Source organism: Ranitomeya variabilis, chromosome 3 (genome assembly GCF_051348905.1).
Source record: "Ranitomeya variabilis isolate aRanVar5 chromosome 3, aRanVar5.hap1, whole genome shotgun sequence".
In the NCBI taxonomy this organism is placed as follows: domain Eukaryota; kingdom Metazoa; phylum Chordata; class Amphibia; order Anura; family Dendrobatidae; genus Ranitomeya; species Ranitomeya variabilis.
Genome location: NC_135234.1, coordinates 709,323,873 through 709,340,875, shown reverse-complemented (window position 1 = coordinate 709,340,875; position 17,003 = coordinate 709,323,873). Strand labels below are relative to the sequence as shown.

Below are 17,003 nucleotides of genomic sequence, written 5' to 3'. Positions count from 1 at the left end.
GTGGGGGGCATTGATTTTTCATCAGTATTTACTTTAGGCCCCGTTTTCTATACATAGTGTGTACTTACACCACACTAATGGCTCAGTAATCCAGTCTGCCCGGAGCCTATGGGCTTTTCGTCCGTTGTCCATGTCGCAATCCTGTTTTTCTCTGCTGTCCATCTACCTGTTCTGATATTTATGTAATTTTATCATATATTATTAATAAAGATATAGTTTTTATGGGAATCCTAGACTGCTTATCTGTGTAGTTTCTTTGCCGGTTATGGCTTTTGTGGATTCAGGTGCTGCCCTGAGTCTGATGGATTTGTCATTTGCCAGGCGCTGTGGTTTTGTTTTGGAGCCTTTAAAATTCCCTATTCCACTAAGGGGAATTGATGCTACACCATTGGCTACGAATAAACCTCAGTACTGGACACAAGTGACCATGTGCATGACTCCTGTTCATCAGGAGGTGATTCGCTTTCTTGTATTGCATAATTTGCATGATGTTGTCGTGTTGGGCCTGCCATGGTTGCAGACTCATAATCCAGTCCTGGATTGGAAAGCAATGTCTGTGTCAAGTTGGGGTTGTCAGGGAATTCATGGCGACGCTCCTGTGGTGTCAATTGCTTCATCCACTCCTTCTGAGGTCCCTGCGTTTTTGTCAGATTACCAGGATGTATTTGATGAGCCCAAACTCAGTTCTCTACCTCCTCATAGGGATTGTGATTGTGCTATAAATTTGATTCCTGGTAGTAAGTTTCCTAAGGGACGACTTTTCAATTTGTCAGTGCCGGAGCATGCTGCTATGCGGAGTTATATAAAGGAGTCTTTGGAGAAAGGACTTATTCGCCCCTCCTCCTCCCCTCTTGGTGCGGGGTTCTTTTTTGTGGCTAAGAAGGATGGTTCCTTGAGACCTTGTATTGATTATCGCCCTCTAAACAAAATCACGGTCAAATTTCAGTATCCTTTGCCATTGTTATCTGATCTGTTTGCTCGCATTTAGGGGTCTAGTTGGTTCACCAAGATAGATCTTCGTGGTGCGTATAACCTTGTGCGTATTAGGCAGGGTGATGAATGGAAAACTGCATTTAATACGCCCGAAGGCCATTTTGAGTACTTGGTGATGCCTTTTGGACTTTCTAACGCTCCGTCTGTCTTTCAGTCCTTTATGCACGACATCTTCCGCGAATATCTGGATAAATTTATGATTGTGTATCTGGATGATATTCTGTTTTTTTCGGATGATTGGGAGTCCCATGTTAAGCAGGTCAGGATGGTGTTTCAGGTCCTGCGTGCCAATGCTTTATTTGTGAAGGGCTCAAAATGTCTTTTTGGAGTCCAGAAGGTCTCTTTTTTGGGTTTCATTTTTTCTCCTTCTGCTATTGAGATGGACCCAGTCAAGGTTCAGGCTATTCATGACTGGACTCAGCCTACATCTGTTAAGAGTCTTCAGAAGTTCTTGGGTTTTGCTAATTTTTACCGTCGCTTCATCGCTAATTTTTCTGGTGTTATTAAGCCATTGACGGATTTGACCAAGAAGGGTTCTGATGTTACTAATTGGTCTCCTGCGGCTGTGGAGGCCTTTCGGGAGCTGAAGCGCCGGTTTTCTTTGGCTCCGGTCTTATGTCAGCCAGACGTCTCCCTTCCTTTCCAGGTCGAGGTTGATGCTTCTGAGATTGGAGCGGGGGCTGTTTTGTTGCAGAGAAGCTCTGATGGCTCTGTGATGAAGCCATGTGCTTTCTTTTCAAGAAAGTTTTCGCCTGCCGAGCGGAATTATGATGTTGGTAATCGGGAGTTGTTGGCTATGAAGTGGGCATTTGAGGAGTGGCGACATTGGCTCGAGGGAGCTAAGCATCGTGTGGTGGTCTTGACTGATCACAAGAATTTGATTTATCTCGAGTCGGCCAAGCAGCTGAATCCTAGACAGGCTCGTTGGTCGTTGTTTTTCTCTCGTTTTGATTTCGTGGTCTCATACCTGCCTGGTTCGAAGAATGTGAAGGCTGATGCTCTTTCTAGGAGTTTTGTGCCTGACTCTCCTGGTGATTCAGAGCCAGCTGGTATCCTCACAGAAGGGGTGATTTTGTCTGCCATCTCCCCAGATTTGCGACGAGTGCTGCAGGAGTTTCAGGCGGATAGACCTGACCGTTGTCCACCGGAGAGACTGTTTGTCCCGGATAGATGGACCAGCAGAGTTATTTCCGAGGTTCATTCTTCGGTGTTGGCAGGCCATCCTGGGATTTTTGGTACCAGAGATTTGGTGGCTAGGTCCTTCTGGTGGCCTTCCTTGTCGCGGGATGTGCATTCCTTTGTGCAGTCTTGTGGAATTTGTGCTCGGGCTAAGCCTTGCTGTTCTCGTGCCAGTGGCTTGTTGCCTTTGCCTGTCCCGAAGAGGCCTTGGACGCACATTTCCATGGATTTTATTTCAGATCTCCCTGTCTCAGAGAATGTCGGTCATTTGGGTGGTGTGTGATCGTTTTTCTAAAATGGTCCATTTGGTGCCCTTGCCTAAGTTGCCTTCCTCCTCCGAGTTGGTTCCTCTGTTTTTTCAAAATGTGGTTCGTTTGCACGGGATCCCTGAAAATATTGTTTCCGACAGAGGATCCCAGTTTGTGTCTAGATTTTGGCGGACCTTTTGTGCTAAGATGGGCATTAATTTGTCTTTTTCGTCGGCCTTCCATCCTCAGACGAATGGCCAAACCGAGCGCACTAATCAGACTTTGGAAACCTATTTAAGATGTTTTGTTTCTGCTGATCAGGACGACTGGGTGACTTTTTTGCCATTGGCCGAGTTTGCCCTTAATAATCGGGCTAGTTCTGCTACTTTGGTTTCGCCTTTTTTTTGTAATTCAGGGTTTCATCCTCGTTTTTCCTCGGGTCAGGTGGAGTCTTCTGACTGTCCTGGAGTGGATGTTGTGGTGGATAGGTTGCATCAGATTTGGAATCATGTGGTGGACAATTTGAAGCTGTCACAAGAGAAGGCTCAGCGCTTTGCCAACCGCCGTCGCTGTGTGGGTCCCCGACTTCGCGTTGGGGATTTGATGTGGTTGTCTTCTCGCTTTGTTCCTATGAAGGTCTCCTCTCCTAAGTTTAAGCCTCGGTTTATCGGTCCTTATAAGATTTTGGAAGTCCTTAACCCTGTGTCATTTCGTTTGGACCTCCCGGCATCGTTTGCTATTCATAATGTGTTCCATCGGTCGTTGTTGCGGAGGTATGTGGTGCCTGTGGTTCCTTCGGTTGAGCCTCCTGCCCCTGTGCTGGTTGAGGGAGAATTGGAAACGTGGTGGAGAAGATCTTGGATTCTCGTATTTCTAGACGGAGGCTTCAGTATTTGGTTAAGTGGAAAGGCTATGGTCAGGAGGATAATTCCTGGGTTGTCGCCTCTGATGTTCATGCGGCCGATTTAGTTCGTGCCTTCCATGTGGCTCACCCTGATCGCCCTGGGGGTTTTGATGAGGGTTCGGTGACCCCTCCTCAAGGGGGGGGGGTACTGTTGTGAACTCCGTTTTCAGGCTCCCTCTTGTGGTCACAGATGGTATTGTGTGACTTTGGTTTTTTTCTCCCCCTGGTGGTTTGGTTTATTATCCTGCGGGTCTGCTGGATCAGCTGCCTCGTTATTCACCAGGGAGGCTCCTATTTAGCTCTGCTTCACTTTCACTTGTTGCCGGCTGTCAATGTATTCAGTGCTATTCTGATTACTCCTGATTATCTCGTTTTCTGCCTCTTCAGGATAAGCTAAGTTCTGTTTGAATATTTTTTGCTCATCTGCCTGCAATATGATTTCTGTGTATGATGAGTCTAGTCCAGCTTGCTAACATGTGATTTCTTTTTGCTGGTAAGCTCTGGGGTACGGAGTTGCTTCCCCCGCACCGTTAGTTGGTGCGGGGGCTCGAGCAATCTCTGCGTGGATATTTTGAATAGGGTTTTTTATTGACCGCACAGTTTCCTTCCTATTTTCTGCTATCTAGTATTAGCGGGCCTCATTTGCTAAATCTGATTTCATCTCTGCGTTTGTGCTTTCCCCTTAACTCACCGTTAATATTTGTGGGGGGCTATTCTATATCTTTGGGGTCTTCCACTGAGGCTAGTGAGGACTTACTTTCCCTCCAGGAATAGTCAGTTTCTCAGGCCGTGACGAGACGTCTAGGATTTTTTAGGTAACGTTCCATGGCTGCCTATAGTTGTTTGCGGATAGGATCAGGTTGCGATCAATCTAGTTACCACTTCCCCAGAGCTAGTAGTCTGTTCAGTTACTTAGCTAGTCCGACCTGCGATCCTTGCCACTAGGATCATAACATATATACCTTTATATGTGCCTGACACTGAAAGGAAAATCAGGCCCAATGTTACACACTAGGTTTTCTGTGCCCCAATAATTTGAGACAGATGGCACACACAGGACCGGCACTCAAGCAGAAATGCCAATCTTAATCTCCCACTATTTTTTTTTTCAGGGAGAATTTAAAAAAAAAAAAAAAAAAACAACAGTACGACACACTAGGTTTTCTGTGCCCCAATAATTTGAGACAGATGCCACACACAGCACTGGCACAGAGGCAGACTTGCCAATCTTTATCTCCCACTATTTATTTTTTTTTTTTCTGGGAGAATTAAAAAAAAATAAAAAATGGCCCAGTATTACACACTAGGTTTTCTGTGGCACACAATGAGAGACAGATGCCACACACAGCACTGGCACAGAGGCAGACTTGCCAATCTTTATCTCCCACTATTTATTTATTTTTTTCAGGGAGAATTAAAAAAAAAATGCAGTATTACACACTAGGTTTTCTGTGGCACACAATGAGAGACAGATGCCACACACAGCACTGGCACTCAAGCAGAAATGCCAATCTTAATCTCCCACTATTTTTTTTTTCAGGGAGAATTTAAAAAAAATAAAAAAAATTAACAGTATGACACACTAGGTTTTCTGTGGCACAAAATGAGAGACAGATGCCACACACAGCACTGGCACAGAGGCAGACTTGCCAATCTTTATCTCCCACTATTTATTTATTTTTTTCAGGGAGAATTAAAAAAAAAAAAATGGCCCAGTATTACACACTAGGTTTTCTGTGGCACACAATGAGAGACAGATGCCACACACAGCACTGGCACAGAGGCTGACTTGCCAATCTTTATCTCCCACTATTTATTTATTTATTTTCAGGGAGAATTAAAAAAAAAAAAAAATGGCCCAGTATTACACACTAGGTTTTCTGTGGCACACAATGAGAGACAGATGCCACACACAGCACTGGCACAGAGGCAGACTTGCCAATCTTTATCTCCCTGCAGTAATCTCAGAAAAGTATGGCAGGCAGCTATAAAAAGGACTGCTGTACACAAAAGTGTGGACAAACAAACAAGATAGCTGTGCAGAAAGGAAGGAACAACAGGATTTGTGCTTTGAAAAAAGCAGTTGGTTTGCACAGCGGCGTACACACACAGCAACGCAGCTATCAGGGAGCCTTCTAGGGCAGCCCAATGAGCTACAGCGCTGAGGAAAAAAAAATGTAGCTTCCACTGTCCCTGCAAACAAAAGGTGGTGTTGGACAGTGGGAATCGCTACAGCACAAGCGGTTTGTGGCTTTATGTACCCTGCCTATCACTATCCCTGCTTCTGACGAAGCGGCAGCAACCTCTCCCTACGCTCAGATCAGCAGCAGTAAGATGGCGGTCGGCGGGAACGCCCCTTTATAGCCCCTGTGACGCCGCAGAAAGCAAGCCAATCACTGCAATGCCCTTCTCTAAGATGGTGGGGACTGAGATCTATGTCATCACGCTGCCCACACTCTGCGTCCACCTTCATTGGCTGAGAAATGGCGCTTTTAGCGTCATTGAAACGCGACTTTGGCGCAAAAGTCGCGTACCGCATGGCCGACCCCACACAGGGATCCGGTCGGGTTTCATGAAACCCGACTTTGCCAAAAGTCGGCGACTTATGAAAATGACCGATCCGTTTCGCTCAACCCTAGTTAGCACCATCCAGCAAGGACAACATCTGCAAGGCATTTGTATGTTCTCCCCGTGTTTGCACTAGTTTCCTCCGGGTTCTCCGGTTCCCCCTACACTCTAAAGACATACTGATAGTGAATGTAGATTGTGAGCCCCAATGGGGACAGTGATGTCTGTAAAGCGCTGAGGAATTAATGGCACTATATAAGTGGGTAAAATAAATACATAAATAAATGACAACTAAACTTCATATCAATCTTGTTTTAATATCATTAATAGTTAAAATTGCAAGATATTTGTAAAAGCTAGTAACTTTGGAATTTTACTCTTGCTAAAATCCTGCTCCATTCACAAGAGCGAAGGGATTTTTAATTTTCTTGTTTAATGCTTGTTGTCTTGGTTACCGGCCACCACTGCAGTCTAGCAGTGTTGTCGAGCATGCACAATGCTTACAAGCTCTGTTATCACTGATCTAATGCTGGCTGGATCACTGGAGAGCATGGTCGATGTAACTTTAGAGTCTCCGAGTTTCTGAAATCGGTACAATGATAAGAGGTGGAGATTCTAGTAAAGGGAGTCTGTGACTTCAAACACTTAATTTAAACTGCTTATACCATCCTTTAGGGTAGTTTGCCTCTGCAATACTTATACCTTCAGTCTAAACTTTGCTTCTTAATTTTAAAGAGAAATGGTGTTAATGCATATGTAAATGAGGGCTCCTTTGAGTGGCCAAGGGCTCAGTGCACCATTCTACCTCCTCAATCAACATGTTGTGCACCTCCCCTTAGCTTAACTGGCCCAGAGCGAATACAACCTGAAATTAATCACTGGCCCTGCACATCTGCCCTAGCACTCTAGGAGCCCAGTGAGTACGTGCACACTGTGTCATTGTAGGAGCCCAGTGAGCTCACGTACACACTGTGTCATTGTAGGAGCCCAGTGAGCACGTACACACTGTGTCATTGTAGGAGCCCAATGAGCTCACGTACACACTGTGTCAGTGTAGGATCCCAATGAGCTCACATACACACTGTTTCAGTGTAGGAGCGCTCCCATCCCTCTCTCCTGTCTGTGGCACCTGCTTGTTACTGTGTCATCCTTTGTGCAGCGAGTAGGCGCCGCAGACAGGAGAAAGGGATGAGAACGACTCTTCGTGCACGCCTGCAGTATCAGTGCACTCGTACATGCCGAATGACTGAATTGATTCCCCCAAAGACAATTATTATTATTATTATTCCTTCGTGTCATTTATCTATTTAGGAACAATTCTGCACTTACATGCAACTGGACTACTCAGAGCTGGAAGACTCTTATCTCAGGCGCAGGAGAATCAGCTTCACGTTACCAGCAACCATCCAGGAAATTGTTCATGGGGACCCTATTCTGCGAGTTTATCTTATGCCAGACAACGCACTAATAATGGTTAGAGAAGATGGTCACATCTTTTTTTGGTCTACACAACTGAAGCTAAAGCGTGACAAGGGAATATTTGTAAGTTGTAATAAAGAGATAATGTCTAATAAACCTATAAGAAAGAAGGCTGTACACTCAGCGTATAGGTTGGGAAGGGCTCCGGATGTATGTGTTGGTGTGCTAATCAAAAGTGTTCTCCAGGATTAGTCTGCATTCACATTTAACAAGGTGGCGCGGGGTGGTAGTAATGACCGAGCTCATTTAAAGCAACAGTCCACAAGCACCCTGGACCCTTGCACATAAAACAGACAGCACAGATGCAACCCCAGGCAATTTACTGCACAGTTGTAATCCAACAGAGAAAACGATTTATTGTAGAAAAGAAAGATGCAATAAATTGGATAAACTTCCTGCACTTTACCTAACAACATTCACCGCAGTATCCGCGACAGTAGCAGTAGAAGTGATACTCCACAAGCTGGACGCTTATAGTCCTTGGCGGGGTATTAACACAGTCCTGGTGCTCACTTCACTGCCCGGGGGTCCAGGGCAGCACTCTCTCCCTTCCAGGGGGAGTCTTCTGCACCAGAGGCTGCTGAGCACTGGCCCTGGGCAAGAGTGCCCAGGCACTGACTGAGGAGCAGGAACTTCCTGCTCCTTTTGGGCTGTTAGACCAACCTCTTAACACATACACATTTCACCTTACATACATTACAAGACAATACACATCAACAGGTTACATACAGGGAAACCACAACAGACTAAAAGAGACAGAGGGGAGGCAACGAGGTCCTCTGACACCTCCTTACACACATACTGCATTATAGATGCACGGAGCGGCTGCGAGTGTCCTCAACTGCAAAACCTCATATATAGCTATTTGCATCGCGGTCCTGGTCCATAACACCTTTATGACCCCTGTATAGCATGTTTAAGGCCCCCATTAGGAGATTCTTTAGATACTTCAGAAGAAGATAGTAGCACTGTGCATTATTCCGATGCCCAAGCTATTACCAGAAGATGAAAATTGGAAATACTGTCCAACATCACTGTCAAATAGAGGGAAAATGTTTGCTAAAACAAAGACAAAGCTAATAGGACGACTCTGAGAATATGAAAAGAAACTGAAGCCCCAAGTGGAAACTCAGTCAAATATGTTGCCCTAGTCTGATTTAGAGAGGACCTGTCATATCTCCTAATGTGTTAGTAAATAATTTAATTCCTCAGTTATTCCTCTTGGAAATGAATAAATAATTTGATAACTGGATCATTTTCTGTTAAAAGGATTTTGGCTGCACACATTGTGACACTGTTCAATTAGGGGTTATAGTGTTCAACTGACAGGTACACGTATTAGCTAGCATTAGTGATGAGCGAGTGAACTCGTTGCTCGGGTATTCCTAAGCACACTTGGGTGACCTCCGAGTATTTGTTACTGTTCAGAGATTAAGTTTTCATCACCGCAGCTGAATGATTTACAGCTATTAGCCAGGCTGAGTACATGTGGAGGTGGGCTGGTTGCTAGGGAATCCCCACATGTAATCAAGCAGGCTAGTAGCTGTAAATCATTCAGCTGCCACGATGAAAACGAAATCTCCGAACACTAACAAACACTCGGAGGTCACCCGAGCATATATTCGCTCATCACTAGCTAGCATCTACACTGTGTTTCAAATTATTATGCAAATAATATTTCCTCATATTTTCTCTAAATATCTGAATTGCAGTCATTGTTATTTTCCAGTCATCTACTATTCTAGTATAATTGCAATCTTTTGGAACAAACTGCCTATGAAAACAGCATCTTTTTAAAAAAAATAAACACTCAAAATGCATGTTCCAAATTATTATGCACAGCAGAGTTTTCAACCTTTTTTTTATTTTGAATAAAAAAATGGTCAGTTGTGAAGTTATAAGCATTATCAGCTTATTACAAAATGAAATCAAACAGTTTTCAAGTGAAAACTTTATTCTAGGTGATGTTACATTTGCACATAGGACCCCTTGTTCGAAAAAAGCTTCTGAACTCTCTCGTCCATTGAATTTGTCAGTTTTTGGATGCTTTCTGCTTCAATTGTTTTGCATGTGGACAGAATACCCTCCCAGAGCTGTTGCTTAGATGTGAACTGCCTCCCGCCATCATAGACACTCCTTTTGATGATGCTCCAGAGGTTCTCAATGGGGTTGAGGTCAGGGGAAGATGGTGGCCACACCATAAGTTTGTCCTCTTTTATGCCCATAGCAGCCAGGGATGCAGATGTTTTTTGCAGCATGAGATGATGCATTATCATGCATGAAAATGATCTTGCTGCGGAAAGCACGGTTCTTCCTCTTGAACCATGGCACGAAGTGTTGTTTTAGAAACTCCACATAGATTATGGAGTTCATCTTTACCCCTTCAGGGATCATAAAGGGGTCGACAATCTCTCTCCCCATGATTCCAGCCCAAAACATTACTCTACCTCCTCCTTGTTGGTGCCTTAGCCGTGTTTTCATGGGGTGTCCATCAACCAGCCATCCTCCACTCCATCCAGCTGGACCATCGAGCGTTGCACGGCACTCATCGGTGAACAAAACAGTTTGGAAGTCAGTCTTCATGTATCGTTTGGCCCACTGGAGCCGTTTCTGCTTGTGTGCAGTGGATAGAGGTGGTCGAGAGGATGGCTTACGCACCTCTGATGGACCCTGCATCTTGTGTTCTGGGGACGTTGGAGGCACCAGCAGCTTCAAAAACTTGTCTGCTGCTATGACAAGGCATTTTTGCAGCTGCTCTTTTAACCTTACGCAATTGCCTGTTGGAAAGAGTCCTCAATTTTTCCTTGTCAGCACGCACACGTGTGTGCTGGGAATCAGCTACATACTTCTTGATTGTGCGATAATCACGATGAAGTGTCTTGGCAATGTTGATTGTAGTCATGCCTTGACCTAAATACTCCACAATTTGTTGCTTCTCAGCAGCCGACATATCCTTTTTCTTTCCCATTTTGGCAAAAAATGTAGGCTGCTTAATAATGTGGAACAGCCTTCTTAAGTAGTCTTGCCTTTATTTGGACACACCTGCCAAACTAATTTGCACAGGTATCTGCAATTGCTTTCAGTGATATAAAGAGCCCTGACACACATCACCATCAATGAGTGTAAATGACAAACAAAAAAATTCTAACCTTATCACTCCTAAACTCTTTGTGCATAATAATTTGGAACACAGTGTATATAGTCTTATATTTTCAGGAGGAATAACAGAAGTGCACAACACAGAGGTCTAGGAAAAGTGGTTACAGAATTCACTAGGACTACCGGACTGGTCACCCCCCTAGAAATACTGAATGGAGTAATTTTGATTCCTGGATTGTTTTCTTTTAAGTTTAGAGTTTCTTGCTCCTGGTATTGTTGTAACTTTAATTTATAGAACAGTGTTCCCCAAGTCCGGTCCTCAAGAGCCACCAACAGGTCATGTTTTGAGGATTTCCTTAGTATTGCACAGGTGATAATTGCATCACTTGGACAGGCAAGCATTCAATGACCTGTGCAATACTAAGGAAATCTTCAAAACATGGCCTGTTGGTGGCTCTTGAGCACCGGAGTTGGGGAACACTGTTATAGAATGTATAGAATGTATATAGAATGTATATAGAATGTATAGCATGCAAAATAGCAAGAATATCGTCAGGCTTTAGCGCACTTCTTCTAGCCATATTAGCAAAACTGCAGGCCGCATTCTACAGAAATGATGTAGTCCACTCGAGAGTTCACTGGTTCACTGACGGATGTCCTGTATATGTCCTGTGTATGTCAAGTATATTTGCAAAAATTCTAATTACTCTAAGTCTAAGCGAACATTTATTCTAAACATGCAGGTAAATGAAAACTAAAAGAAATAATAACATTTAGTGACAAAGACTAGCAAAATATAGTAGGGAGTCAAAATTACTCCCTTTGGTAATTAAAAGTAAATTTTGAAAAAAAATTTTCAAAACGTATTTATTGTCACAAAATCTTTTTTCGCATCCTAAATGAGTAAAAGTCACCAAGTCTCAAGCAGGAATTCAGAAAAATGTAGCCACAGAAGAGACATAAAAATTGCGAGGAGTCAAAATGACTCCATCGGTAGTTCTAGTGTATATTTACTAAGCCATTAGTTAGAACAGTGATTGGTTGGCACTCACTGCTTGGTGTTAGGATCTATATGGAGAAATATATATCTCATATCTATCTATCTCAAATCTATCTATCTATCTATCTATCTATCTTAAATCTATCTAATATCCATCTAGCTATCAGTCCATTTGTCCATCTACAAATCTATCCATTGTATTTAACTATCTGAATTATTTTCTTGAAGACAATGTGTCACATACTGGGCTTTGTGTTGTTTTTTATTAAAATTATTCTTTTATCAGAAGGAGATTATCAGTACAGGACTAGTTGTATTGTGGCATGTAGTCCTCCTGCTCTGTGTAGCCCCGCCCCCACCACTGATTGGATGTTTCCTGGTTATGCACAGTGTACACTGAAAGCTTCCAATCAGTGGTGTGGGCGGGGTTATACACAGCTCATCATTCATAGATCTACATCAGACAAAATAGTGATGTTATCAAAACTGCAGCAGGAAGCCCAAAAAGTGACACATTGCTGGAATCAGGTTCTTTACCCCTAAATTATGCTGCTCACAGATTACAAAGCGAAGAAAAAAAAAAGGTGACCGATTCCCTTTAATGAGTATTACATTTGTGTTCTAGGATAAGAGCGTAAAGAAGATGACAAAATGGGTGACAGATTTTACAATCATGACGCAGTATAATAAATTAGTCCTGGCGACAGGGTATGTACATATATCTGTGCTAACAGGCGTGCACAGTGTCGTTCTCATCCCTCTTATTGATGTATATAATAGTATAATAATAGTGTAATACATTAGAGAACATTATAATGATATAACATGGAACAAACTATAGTTTTAGCTAATGCTTTCTTTAAGAAACATTTCTTTTTTTTTTTACAGGGATCATTACATTACAACATACTATTAACTGTATATGATCAGTATAGAAACTATAAAGGCAGCTGCTGTGCAATTGATGTAAAGTCCGTGAAATAATTGGCTATGTAGGATGCAATTATACTTTGGTAGGAACTATGCCTGCCCGGATGTTATATTATACATAGACGGGCAGATACAATACAGACCAAAAGTTTGGACACACCTTCTCATTTAAAGATTTTTCTGTATTTTCATGACTATGAAAATTGTACATTCACACTGAAGGCATCAAAACTATGAATTAACACATGTGGAATTATATACTTAACAAAATAGTGTGAATCAACTGAAAATATGTCTTATATTCTAGGTTCTTCAAAGTAGCCACCTTTTGCTTTGATGACTGCTTTGCACACTCTTGGCATTCTCTTGATGAGCTTCAAGAGGTAGTCACCGGCAATGGTCTTCCAGCAATCTTGAAGGAGTTCCCAGAGATGCTTAGCACTTGTTGGCCCTTTTGCCTTCACTCTGCGGTCCAGCTCACCCCAAACCATCTCGATTGGGTTCAGGTCTGGTGACTGTGGAGGCCAGGTCATCTGGCATAGCAGGAATATAAACCAGCTCACCCGTGATGCATAAACCAATCCTCGGGAGCACGGACCCGCTGTGTTCAGGCGTATAGAGTCCAAAAATGAAAAGAATGTCCAGCTTCACCGAATCCGTAAAAAAGTTTTCTTTATTCACATACTTTTAAGCATAGAGGATACAGACTTCAGCACAAGCCAAATGGATAAGAATCTCAAAGCGTTTCTGGAGACTAAGCTCCCTTAACCCCTTTCTGACATCTGACGTACTATCCCGTCGAGGTGGGGTGGGCCCGTATGACCACCGACGGGATAGTACGTCATACGCGATCGGCCGCGCTCACGGGGGGAGCGCGGCCGATCGCGGCCGGGTGTCAGCTGCATATCGCAGCTGACATCCGGCACTATGTGCCAGGAGCGGTCATGGACCGCCCCCGGCACATTAACCCCCGGCACACCGCAATCAAACATGATCGCAGTGTACCGGCGGTATAGGGAAGCATCGCGCAGGGAGGGGGCTCCCTGCGGGCTTCCCTGAGACCCCCGCAGCAACGCGATGTGATCGCGTTGCTCCGAGGGTCTCCTACCTCCCTCCTCACAGCAGGTCCCGGATCCAAGATGGCCGCGGCATCCGGGTCCTGCAGGGAGGGAGGTGGCTTACCGAGTGCCTGCTCAGAGCAGGCGCTGGTAAGCCTGCAGCCCTGCACAGCAGATCGCCGATTTGACAGAGTGCTGTGTACACTGTCAGATCACCGATCTGTAATGTCCCCCCCTGGGACAAAGTAAAAAAGTAAAAAAAAAAATTTTTCCACATGTGTAAAAAACATAAATAAAAAATAAATTCCTAAATAAAGAAAAAAAAAATTATATTATTCCCATAAATACATTTCTTTATCTAAATAAAAAAAATAAATAAATAAAAGTACACATATTTAGTATCGCCGCGTCCATAATGACCCAACCTATAAAACTGTCCCACTAGTTAACCCCTTCAGTAAACACCGTGAGAAAAAAAAAAAAACGAGGCAAAAAACAACGCTTTATTACCATACCGCCGAACAAAAAGTGGAATAACACGCGATCAAAAAGACATATAAATAACCATGGTACCGCTGAAAACGTCATCGTGTCCCGCAAAAAACGAGCCACCATACAGCATCATCAGCAAAAAAATAAAAAAGTTATAGTCCTGAGAATAAAGCGATACCAAAATAATTTTTTTTTCTATAAATAGCTATCGTATAAAAGCGCCAAAACATAAAAAAATGATATAAATGAGGTATCGCTGTAATCGTACTGACCCGAAGAATAAAACTGCTTTATCAATTTTACCAAACGCGGAACGGTATAAACGCCTCCCCCAAAAGAAATTCATGAATAGCTGGTTTTTGGTCATTCTGCCTCACAAAAATCGGAATAAAAAGCGATCAAAAAATGTCATGTGCCCGAAAATGTTACCAATAAAAACGTCAACTCGTCCCGCAAAAAACAAGACCTCACATGACTCTGTGGACTCAAATATGGAAAAATGATAGCTTTCAAAATGTGGTAACGCAAAAAATATTTTTTGCAATAAAAAGCGTCTTTCAGTGTGTGACGGCTGCCAATCATAAAAATCCGCTAAATAACCCACTATAAAAGTAAATCAAACCCCCCTTCATCACCCCCTTAGTTAGGGAAAAATAAAAAAATAAAAAAAATGTATTTATTTCCATTTTCCCATTAGGGTTAGGGCTAGGGTTAGGGTTAGGGCTAGGGTTAGGGCTAGGGTTAGGGTTAGGGTTAGGGCTAGGGTTAGGGTTAGGGTTAGGGCTAGGGTTATTGCTAGGGTTAGGGCTAGGGTTAGGGCTAGGGTTAGGGCTAGGGTTATTTCTAGGGTTAGGGCTAGGGCTAGGGTTATTGCTAGGGTTAGGGCTAGGGTTAGGGCTAGGGTTAGGGTTATTGCTAGGGTTAGGGCTAGGGTTAGGGCTAGGGTTAGGGCTAGGGTTAAGGCTACAGTTAGGGTTGGGGCCAAAGTTAGGGTTAGGGTTTGGATTACATTTACGGTTGGGAATAGGGTTGGGATTAGGGTTAGGGGTGTCAGGGTTAGGGGTGTGGTTAGGGTTACCGTTTGGATTAGGGTAAGGGGTGTGTTTGGATTAGGGTTTCAGTTATAATTGGGGGGTTTCCACTGTTTAGGCACATCAGGGGCTCTCCAAACGGGACATGGCATCCGATCTCAATTCCAGACAATTCTGCATTGAAAAAGTAAAACAGTGCTCCTTCCCTTCAGAGCTCTCCCGTGTACCCAAACAGGGGTTTACCCCAACATATGGGGTATCGGCGTACTCAGGACAAATTGGACAACATCTTTTGGGGTCCAATTTCTCCTGTTACCCTTGGGAAAATACAAAACTGGGGGCTAAAAAATAAGTTTTGTGGGAAAATTTTTTTTTTTATTTTCACGGCTCTGCGTTGTAAACTGTAGTGAAACACTTGGGGGTTCAAAGTTTTCACAACACATCTAGATAAGTTCCTTGGGGGGTCTAATTTCCAATATGGGGTCACTTGTGGGGGGTTTCTACTGTTTAGGTACATCAGGGGCTCTGCAAATGCAACGTGACGCCTGCAGACCAATCCATCTAAGTCTGCATTCCAAACGGCGCTCCTTCCCTTCCGAGCTCTGCCATGCGCCCAAACAGTGGTTTACCCCCACATATGGGGTATCAGCGTACACAGGACAAATTGGACAACAACTTTTGGGGTCCAATTTATCCTGTTACCCTTGTAAAAATACAAAACTGGGGGCTAAAAAATCATTTTTGTGAAAAAAAGAGCAATTTTTATTTTCACGGCTCTGCGTTATAAACTGTAGTGAAACACTTGGGGGTTCAAAGCTCTCAAAACACATCTAAATAAGTTCCTTAGGGGGTCTACTTTCCAAAATGGTGTCACTTGTGGGGGGTTTTAATGTTTAGGCACATCAGGGGCTCTCCAAACGCAACATGGCGTCCCATCTTAATTCCAGTCAATTTTGCATTGAAAAGTAAAATAGCGCTCCTTCCCTTCCGAGCTCTGCCATGCGCCCAAACAGTGGTTTACCCCCACATATAGGGTATCGTCATACTCAGGACAAATTGCACAACGACTTTTGTGGTCTAATTTCTTCTCTTACCCTTGGGAAAATAAAAAAATGGGGGCGAAAAGATCATTTTTGTGAAAAAATATGATTTTTTATTTTTACGGCTCTGCATTATAAACTTCTGTGAAGCACTTGTTGGGTCAAAGTGCTCACCACACATCTAGATAAGTTCCTTAGGGGGTCTACTTTCCAAAATGGTGTCAGTTGTGGGGGTTTTCAATGTTTAGGCACATCAGGGGCTCTCCAAACGCAACATGGTGTCCCATGTCAATTCCAGTCAATTTTGCATTGAAAAGTCAAATGGCGCTCCTTTCCTTCCGAGCTCTGCCATGCGCCCAAACAGTGGTTTACCCCCATATATGGGGTTTTCTCCTGTTACCCTTGGTAAAATAAAACAAATTGGAGCTGAAATAAATTTTGTGTAAATAAAAATGAACATTTAACTTTTTTTCAAACATTCCAAAAATTCCTGTGAAACACCTGAAGGGTTAATAAATTTCTTGAATGTGGTTTTGAGCACCTTGAGGGGTGCAGTTTTTAGAATGGTGTCACACTTGGGTATTTTCTGTCATATAGACCCCTCAAAATGACTTCAAATGAGATGTGGTCCCTGAAAAAAAATGGTGTTGTAAAAATGAGAAATTGCTGGTCAATTTTTAACCCTTATAACTCAATAACAAAAAAAAAATTTGGTTCCAAAATTGTGCAAGTAGACATGTGGGAAATATTACTTATTAAGTATTTTGCGTGACATATGTCTGTGATTTAAGGGCATAAAAATTAAAAGTTGAAAAATTGCGAAATTTTCAAAATTTTCGCCAAATATCCATTTTTTTAACAAATAAACGCAAGTTATATCGAAGAAATTTTACCACTATCATGAAGTACAATATGTCACGAGAAAACAATGTCAGAATCGCCAAGATCCGTTGAAGCGTTCCAGAGTTATAACCTCATAAAG

General features: G+C 43.0%; 1 protein-coding gene across 1 annotated transcript in view; it reads left to right on the top strand.

Annotated features, from left to right (window-relative positions):
• LOC143817775 (cilia- and flagella-associated protein 337-like) overlaps positions 1 to 17,003 on the top strand; it is a 263,091-nt gene that overhangs the window by 49,832 nt on the left and 196,256 nt on the right. The window contains exons 6-7 of the mRNA XM_077299254.1: positions 7,204 to 7,434; positions 12,096 to 12,178. Coding sequence (XP_077155369.1) covers positions 7,204 to 7,434; positions 12,096 to 12,178 — 314 coding nt within the window. The remainder of the gene's footprint in view (positions 1 to 7,203; positions 7,435 to 12,095; positions 12,179 to 17,003) is intronic.